Raw genomic sequence first — 10,034 nt, forward strand, 5'->3', positions numbered from 1 at the left:
TTTAGCTAAAGTGCTTCGTCGTGAGCGTGATCGTATATATATATCATGTTGGCATAATATGACCCTGTTCGTTATTCAATTGTTACAGAGACATGTGACATCGAATAAGTTTCTTTGTACAGCTGCAGACGTGCGGGATATTGTTCCTTTATGTGGATATTCAGGGATACATTCCTCGAATAAGGAAGCTGCCTAAAATTATACATATAAATTTGGTAGGTTGTTATTATGATATTTGCATTTTGTTTTCCTTCATTTGCTGTGGCATTGAACAGATTCATTCTTGTTCCTCTTCGTCTTGGTTGGGAAGTTCTTCGAAGCGCGATTCACGTTGTTTTCACAAGTCTTTTCCTTTGTAAGCGTGTATATAGTTGTTAAATGATAAAGAACCCGAGAAAGAAGGATTTGTGCCAAATATTGAATGTTTCTTTAACTTTTATAAAAATTTAAATGATTCTGGAAATGCTTATGTTGAGGATTTGGATGAAACCACAACTGATGATACAGTAGATGAAGATATGTATGATACGGAAGTTCTTAATAAAGATATAACTGAGGAAGAAGTAAAAAATGCTATTAAAAATTTAAAAAGAAATAAGGCCTCGGGAATAGACCTTATCGAAAACGATTATTTCAAAGATGCAGCGAACATACTGACGCCTATTCTAACCTCGCTTTTTAATCTAGTGCTAACCTCAGGATACATCCCAGAATCCTGGCTCAGTGGTATTATTCGACCTATCTATAAGAAAAATGGCGATAAAACCAATCCAAATTCGTATAGACCAATAACGATCCTGAGTTGCTTGGGTAATTGTTCACAAGTATTCTGAATGAAAGACTAACGTTATTTACAGAAATTAACAATATCCTTACACCAGCACAAGCAGGATTTAGAAAGGGTTTTTCAACAATCGATAATATGTTCATTATGAATATAAGTTTAGAGATACTAAAATTATCAAAACGGAAACTTTATTGCGTGTTTATCGACTTTACTAAAGCATTTGACACGGTATGGCGTACAGGGCTGTGGTACAAAATGATACGATGTGGAATTAAGGGCAAATTCGTAACACTTGTTAAAAACATGTATCATAATGTCAAATCATCTGTTATTGCTGGATATGAAATGTCGCCATTCTTTCAGTGTAGAAAAGGTGTTAGACAAGGTGAAAACCTATCACCATTATTGTTCTCTATTTTCATAAATGATCTTGAATCTTCCCTTTTCGGAAATGGATGTACGGGTGTGAAAATTGAATATGCAAATGATGATGACATTAATCTCTGGTTACATTTGATTGTGCTGTTATATGCCGATGACGCGGTTATCTTCAGTGAATCACCTGAAGAATTGCAGAACTCATTGATTGCACCCTTAAAGCATTTGATGCTATGATAAGTCCGATTCTGCTTCACGGCTGTGAAATATGGGGATTTGAAAAATTAAATCTTGTTGAAAAAATACATCTTAAATTTATTAAACTTGCTGTTGGTCTTCGAAGTTCGACTCCAAACTTTATGGTGTATGGTGAGTTTGGCCGAGAACCGCTATATATCAAAGTATACAAACAGGTTATCTCATTTTGGCATAAATTAGCAACAAATAATCAACACTGTCAATATTCCTCATTGCTATATAGTATTATTTCTGTTAACGATGTAAGCTGTCATCCTCGATGGATATGTTTAGTTAAAAAATACTTAACGATTGTGGTTTATCAAATGTTTTTTCAAACCCACACTATTTCTCTACGTCATGGCTGATTTTAAAGGTTGAGACTATTCTAAAAGATCAGTTTTTACAACATTGGCGTAGCTCAATAGAAAGCAGTTTAAAAGGTCAATTCTATAAATGTTTTAAATATAATCTATGTTTTGAAAATTACCTATATTTACCAAAAGACATATATTTTCCTATATTAAAACTAAGAACCAGTAACCATAATCTACCTATTTAAACCGGCCGATGGCATTCTATACCAAAAGAAGAAAGATTATGTAAACTATGTAATGCTAATGCTGATGGAGATGAATTTCACTATCTCTTCTGGTGTGAAGCCCTTCTCCAGCACCGAAATAATTACCTCTCGATACAAATATGTGATTTCCAAAATTATCCAATGATTAGAAAACTCTTTTGTAATAAAACCACGAAGGATTTAAAGAATCGTAAGTCATATCTGAATATATTATATAATTTGTTAAGGTAATATTCATATTATCCTGTCCCGTCACTTGCCATGTATATATTTGTTAAATATAGGTACCACCGTTGGTTGGTTGAGTAATAAAATGTTCTGTATGTCTGTCTTTGTAAGTGTGTATATATTACAGCCAATTTGTAAAATGTGATTCTCTCAGGCAATTTATAAAATGTCTAAATATTTCATTCATTTTGACTGAAATGCTGTCCATTTATTTAAATGATTTAGACGGTCAAAAGGGCTTTAGAGCACCAAAATAGATTATTTATGCTAGGATTAGAAGCCAAACAATATAGAAATGTACTTTTAATCCTAACATTTTCAGTCTCTTGAAACATAAAAAAATGTTTGGAATTCGTTATCATATCAATACAGATTAACATATTTTTCGGTCAATTTATGAAATAACTGAATATAATAAGTGAATAAAGAATATATATATATATATATATATATATATATATATATGTGAAAAACTTGCAAATTTTGACTGTAAAAATATAAACACGTTAAAATAAGCAATGCTCACATGAAATATTTACTTTGTTGAGCCGTTGAGCACCCGTGTCACATGCGTGGTACACTCGTTTTTAACGTGTGTAAGGAGGAATGAACTTTTAGGCAGTAGTGTACTTTGTTTTATGCCAAGGACGGACACCTGTGAATCTATTATCACGTTTTCTTTATCCCTTTGTTCTTATTTGATCCTCATAAAACACCGTGACACTGATTCATACAAGTTACTTAATTAAGACCGAGAGAGTCAGTGAATTGGGGTAAGCTTTAACGCCGCTTTAAACGTTAGCTTAATGTGCACCAGAGAAAATGCTCCACACATTGTACCGATGTGGGGAATCGAACCCGGTTTCGGTGTGACGAGCGAACGCTTTAACCACTAGACTACCGCATTAAATATTAGAGACTGTGTTCCGGAGCTTGATGCCAATTTCTAGTGATGTAACTAGTACCTTTCTAATATTCAAGGAGGGTAAAGAGGAATTATTGACTGATACAGATTGCAATGCTTCTTAATGCAGAAGTGAATGGAGTCATGTGATCGTCACTTGTTAATCTCGTGATTACCAATTGTGGAACGTGTTGTGGATTAGGATTTGCGTAGAGCGTTTTTTTGTTTGACTGGTGTTATAAAATGAGGGACAGACATCAAGAGCGTTTATTCCAGCTCCAAGTGCACGTCAAACATTATTGACTGAGTTTATTCAGATATGATTTTCCTATTTCGTATTATCTTCTATGAAGTTAAATATGTTGGTAATTTATGTCATGTGCACCAAATTCCATTCACCAAATCAATGTTCATCGCGCTACATGATTACCTGGGTCACAGTAACAGTGTGCTACATGATTACCTGGGTCACAGGAACAGTGTGCTACATGATTACCTGGGTCACAGGATCAGTGTGCTATATGATTACCTGGGTCAATGTTCATCGCGCTACATGATTACCTGGGTCAATGTTCATCGCGCTACATTATTACCTGCACTCAATGTTCATTGCGCTACATGATTACCTGGGTCAATGTTCATCGCGCTACATGATTACCTGGGTCAATGTTCATCGCGCTACATGATTACCTGGGTCAATGTTCATCGCGCTACATGATTACCTGCACTCAATGTTCATCGCGCTACATTATTACCTGCACTCAATTTTCATCGTGCTACATTATTACCTGCACTCAATGTTCATCGCGTTACATTATTACCTGCACTCAATGTTCATCGCGCTACATTATTACCTACACTCAATGTTCATCGCGTTACATTATTACCTGCACTCAATGTTCATCGCGCTACATTATTACCTGCACTCAATGTTCCTCGCGCTACATTATTACCTGCACTCAATGTTCATCGCGCTACATTATTACCTGCACTCAATGTTCCTCGCGCTACATTATTACCTGCACTCAATGTTCATCGCGCTACATTATTACCTGCACTCAATGTTCATCGCGCTACATTATTACCTACACTCAATGTTCATCGCGCTACATTATTACCTGCACTCAATGTTCATCGCGCTACATTATTACCTGCACTCAATGTTCATCGCGCTACATTATTACCTGCACTCAATGTTCATCGCGCTACGTTATTACCTGCACTCAATGTTCATCGCGCTACATTATTACCTGGGTCAAAGGATCAGTGTGCTCTCAATGTTCATCGCGCTACATTATTACCTGGGTCAAAGGATCAGTGTGCACTCAATGTTCATCGCGCTACATCATTACCTGGGTCAAAGGATCAGTGTGCACTCAATGTTCATCGCGCTACATGATTTTCTGGGTCAAAGGATCAGTGTGCACTCAATGTTCATCGCGCTACATGATTACCTGGGTCAAAGGATCAGTGTGCACTCAATGTTCATCGCGCTACATGATTACCTGGGTCAAAGGATCAGTGTGCACTCAATGTTCATCGCGCTACATGATTACCTGGGTCAAAGGATCAGTGTGCACTCAATGTTCGTCGCGCTACATGATTACCTGGGTCAAAGGATCAGTGTGCACTCAATGTTCATCGCGCTACATGATTACCTGGGTCAAAGGATCAGTGTGCACTCAATGTTCATCGCGCTACATGATTACCTGGGTCAAAGGATCAGTGTGCTCTCAATGTTCATCGCGCTACATTATTACCTGGGTCAAAGGATCAGTGTGCACTCAATGTTCATCGCGCTACATTATTACCTGGGTCAAAGGATCAGTGTGCACTCAATTTTCATCCTCAGCTCCCTGAAGAATATACAATTGACCGGAGTTCATTTCCCTTGAATCACAAGCGATTGCCAGTCTCTGTTTTAGGACGCTGTTATTTATGTATGTCTACATTGAGTGAACCATCTACACGGAGGACGCTTAATCCTTTCGCCCATAACCGTCGCGCATGAATAAAAGATGGTTGTCATTGGCGTTGGTGAGACGTGATGACAGTTCCCTATAACTGATCGACAGCGCTGTATTGCTGACAGTACTACATTTGTATATATTTAACACAAGGTAACGCCGCGCTCAGTAATTTACCTTCCTATTGATGTCGTGAAGCACACATGTGTAACACAGAAGATAAAACAAATTGTAATTTGCATGTGGTACCTTCAGAATCAGGAATGAGAATATGGCACGATTCAGTTTAAGTTGGGTGAGGTGAAAATTGGTTTAACGTCACGTCCAAGACGTGTGCGTGTGTGTGCGTGTGTGCGTGTGTGCGTGCGTGCGTGAGTGCGTGTGTGTGTGTGTGTGTGTGTGCGTGTGTGTGTGCGTGTGTGTGTGTGGCTGCTTGTCCTAGTCTGGACTGATGCCTATTTATAGTGCTAGCCCACTGAGATACCATGCCGCAGTTTAACATGAATACCTCACTCAGACACAGTATACTGACTCCGAGACGACCAGTCCTTGCTTTAGCTCCTTAATGCCGAGCGCCAGACAGGATAACAACAAGTACCATCTTTTAACGTCTTTTGGTATGACGCGGGCGGAGATCAAACCCTGAACCTTCCGCACTACGGGCAGACGCTCTTCCACTAGACCACGGAGGCGCGATTCAGTTTAAATATTTATGTAATTATTATATAAAAGAAGAGAAGAAACATATTATGAAAACAAAACAGGTAATATATTTTCACAATATGAGATACGGACCCCAATGGTAATATGTTTACTCCTGTAGCCTGTAGCAAACCCGCTTTACGGAAATGGGTCAACATTTCACCGCACGGAAATGCTGTGTGGGAAAATCGGTCGGATAGAGCTAGACTGGTACCACGCCCATCGCATCATAGCGGTTGCATGCTCTAGGGTAAACCAGTTTAGGACAGGACGTGTCTCTCTCTTATGATTGTTGCCGAATATCAGAAACATGTTTACTAATAATTTACAGTTAGGAATGTTTATAAAAGTATTTTCATAATTACTTAAATATATTGTATGCACGCATATCATTTTACACAGTGAGACAAAGATCAAGTTTCTCTTAATAGTTCGGTTACATCTTTCAAACGATTACTCATCCCCATGCTCCATGTAGCGAGATCAGTGGAGACATGCAGATATTCTTAAAATTTTACACCCGCAACGTTGTGTGTGTGTGTGTATATTTATTACATAACCATGAACTGTACTTCCCTAGAAGAGTTACCTCCCAAATGCTAAGCATACTGTACGTTTAGTCCTGTACATGTAGTCTGACAATTATTCAGGCTGTCCTACACGCCAGCTGTGTCAACGTTTCCCGCCTTTCCCCGAGACAGACTCTGTCTCCCTTCAATTACTGTCCGCGACAAGCATTATCGTTTTATGTGAAATATTTTACAGTTATGTTTGTATTAAAACATATTCACACAATTATTTATGTATTTCGTATGTCACATACTTCTATACGTGAGTGAGACAAGGAGAAAGTTTCTTTTAAAATTTTGTTTACATCCTTCCCACGTTTACTCATCCCCATGTAATGTTCTTCCTTTCAATCCTTTTCCGCAACAAACTCAAACGTTTTTAGTGTAATAATTTACAGTTATGCTTTTTTAAAGAAATATTCTCATAACTATTTGTGTATTTCATATGTGTACCATTATACATGTGAGAGACAAAGATAAAGTTTTAAAGGTCTTTCCAAGGATTACTCGTCCCCATGTCCCCCATGTCCCCAATGTTTCCCATGTCCCCATGTCTCCCATGTCCCCAATGTCCCCCATGTCCCCTGTCCATATGTCCCCCATGTCGCTTGGCCCGATGTTCCATGTCCCCCATGTCTCCATGTTCCATGTCCCCCATGTCCCCAATGTTTCCCATGTCCCCATGTCTCCCATGTCCCCAATGCCCCCCATGTCCCCTGTCCATATGTCCCCCATGTCGCTTGGCCCGATGTTCCATGTCCCCCATGTCTCCATGTTCCATGTCCCCCATGTCCCCAATGTTTCCCATGTCCCCATGTCTCCAACGTCCCCAATGCCCCCCATGTCCCCTGTCCATATGTCCCCCATGTCGCTTGGCCCGATGTTCCATGTCCCCCATGTCCCGATGTTCCATGTCCCCACAGTCTCCATGTTCCCCATGTCCCCATGTTCCATGTCCCCCATGTCCCCATGTCCCCATGTCCCCCATGTCTCCATGTCCCCATGTTCCATGTCCCCCATGTCCCCATGTTCCATGTCCCCCATGTCCCCATATTCCCATGTTTCATGTCCCCATGTTCCCATGTCCCCATGTCCCCATGTTCCATGTCCCCCATGTCCCCATGTCCCCCATGTCCCCATGTCCCCATGTTCCATGTCCCCATGTTCCATGTCCCCCATGTCCCCATGTTCCATGTCCCCCGTGTCCCATATTCCATGTCCCCATGTTCTATGTCCCCCATGTCCCATGTCCCTATGTTCCATGTCCCCATTGTCTACCATGTCCCCATGTCCCCCATGTTCCATGTCCCCATTGTCCCCAATGTTCCATGTCCCATGCCCCCCCATGTCAGCCATGTCCCCATGTCCCCCATGTCCCCTGTCCCTTGTCCCCCATGTCCCCATGTCCCCCATGCCCCCCATGTCCCTTGTCCCCCATGTACCCCATGGTCCCTGTCCCCATGTCCCCCATGGTCCCTGTCCCCATGTCCCCCATGTCCCCCCTGTCCCCTGTCCCAATGTCCCATGTCCCCCATGGTCCCTGTCCCCATGTCCCCCATGTCCCCCATTACCCCTGTCCCCATGTCCCCCATGTCCCCTGTCCCATGTCCCCATGTCCCCTGTCCCCTGTCCCATGTCCCATGTTCCATGTCCCCATGTCCCCATGTCCCCTGTCCCATGTCCCATGTTCCATGTCCCCATGTCCCCATGTCCCATGTCCCCATCTCCCCATGTCCCCTGTCCCATGTCCCATGTCCCATGTCCCATGTTCCATGTCCCCATGTCCCAATGTCCCCTGTCCCCCATGTCCCATGTCTCCCATGTACCCCATGTCCCCTGTCCCCCATGTCCCATGTCTCCCATGTACCCCATGTCCCCATGTCAGCCGTTTCCCAGGTCTCCCATGTCCCCATGTCCCCTGTCCCTATGTCCCCCGTGTCCCCATGTCCCCCGTGTCCCCATGTACCCATGTCCCATGTTCCATTTCCCCTGTCCCATGTCCCATGTCCCCCGTCCCAGTCCCATGTCCCATGTCCCCATGTCCCCATGTCCCCTGTCCCCATGTCCCCATGTCCCCTGTCCCCCATGTCCCATGTCTCCCATGTACCCCATGTCCCCATGTCAGCCGTTTCCCAGGTCTCCCATGTCCCTATGTCCCCTGTCCCTATGTCCCCCGTGTCCCCATGTCCCCCGTGTCCCCATGTACCCATGTCCCATGTTCCATTTCCCCTGTCCCATGTCCCATGTCCCCCGTCCCAGTCCCATGTCCCATGTCCCCATGTCCCCATGTCCCCTGTCCCCTTCCCATGTCCCATGTTCCATGTCCCCATGTCCCCTGTCCCCATGTCCCCATGTCCCCTGTCCCCCATGTCCCATGTCTCCCATGTACCCCATGTCCCCATGTCAGCCGTTTCCCAGGTCTCCCATGTCCCCATGTCCCCTGTCCCTATGTCCCCCGTGTCCCCATGTCCCTCGTGTCCCCATGTCCCCATGTCCCCATGTCAGCCGTGTCCCATGGTCTCCCATGTCCCCTGTCCCCCATGTCCCCCATGTCCCCTGTCCCCCATGTCCCAAGGTCTCCCATGTCCCCATGTCCCCTGTCCCATGTCCCCCATGTCCCCTGTCCCCATGTCCCCTGTCCCCCATGTCACAAGGTCTCCCATGTCCCCCATGTCCCATGTCCCCCATGTACGCGAGTTCTCTCGAGATAGTCTACCAACAGACTGGGTTCCACGCACAAAATGGAGGGCAAACAATGAATACACTCATGTTTGTTGGTGGTTAAAAATTAAACAAACAAGAAACGATTATTCCATGGTGATGTATTCGTTGTGTTTTGGGCCTTAAGTTGGGAGTGTCTGGTCGGATGTTTTCAGCCTAGTAACGTTCTGATAACGTTTGTAAAGTTTTGGTCAATCCAATTTTTCAAGTGTATACTCTCTTTGTCAGGCAGTTTAGAATCTTAGTGTGCAGAACTACTAATTATATTACTACTCATGAAAACCACGAGAAGCAGTTTGCTACAGACCCTTACATCTCTTTTGAATGCATTCTGGTTCCAGTTTAGAATCAGGACCAAAAAAGGCCTTAGTACAATCGCATTCGGCTAACGGGACATTCAAACACCTGGTGTTCCCATTATTTTGCATGATAACCCAGATAGCGGAATATCATTCAGACATGTAGAAATGTAATATAGTGTCATGTACGTGCATGAAACATGTGGTATAATGTGATGTCTCTATTTCGCAATGATTTTGAAGGGACATTTTATATGACTATTTTGTATGACTATCACGCCTATAGAATTACCCCATACTCATTACATTTCTCCGCTCGATTAGCTGTAAAAGTTATAACTGCAATTACCGCAGCGTTAGCAATATGAACTCGGTCGATCACTCTGACAGCTTGAGAGGATGTTGATTCGTTTCTAATGGAAACCATCAGTTTAACATGCTTTTTGTTTTTTTGTTTTTTTGTTGTTTAACGCCACACTCAGCAATATTCCAGCTATATGACGGCGGTCTGTAAATAATCGAGTCTGAACAATACAATCCAGTGACTGGCAATATTGATCTACGCAATTGGGATACGATGACATGCATCAACAAAGTCAGCGAGCCTGACCACCCGATCCCGTTAGTCGCCTCTTACGACAAGCATGGTTTGCTGAAGA

At 42.9% G+C, this 10,034-nt stretch overlaps 1 protein-coding gene across 1 annotated transcript; it reads right to left on the reverse strand.

Moving 5' to 3' along the window:
• Positions 1 to 6,796: 6,796 nt before the first annotated feature.
• LOC125373286 (PE-PGRS family protein PE_PGRS16-like) lies at positions 6,797 to 8,137 on the reverse strand. The gene has a single exon (XM_048384285.1). It carries the CDS (start codon positions 8,135 to 8,137, stop codon positions 6,797 to 6,799), a length of 1,341 nt encoding a protein of 446 aa, XP_048240242.1.
• Positions 8,138 to 10,034: the final 1,897 nt, after the last annotated feature.

Source organism: Haliotis rufescens, unplaced genomic scaffold, assembly GCF_023055435.1.
Source record: "Haliotis rufescens isolate VD_foot unplaced genomic scaffold, xgHalRufe1.0.p SCAF_5, whole genome shotgun sequence".
NCBI classification, from domain to species: domain Eukaryota; kingdom Metazoa; phylum Mollusca; class Gastropoda; order Lepetellida; family Haliotidae; genus Haliotis; species Haliotis rufescens.

What these genes read in the sequence shown, in the direction of transcription:
- LOC125373286 (XM_048384285.1), bottom strand. Translation starts at nt 8,137, where the DNA reads ATGGGGACATGGAACATGGGACATGGGACATGGGACATGGGACAGGGG.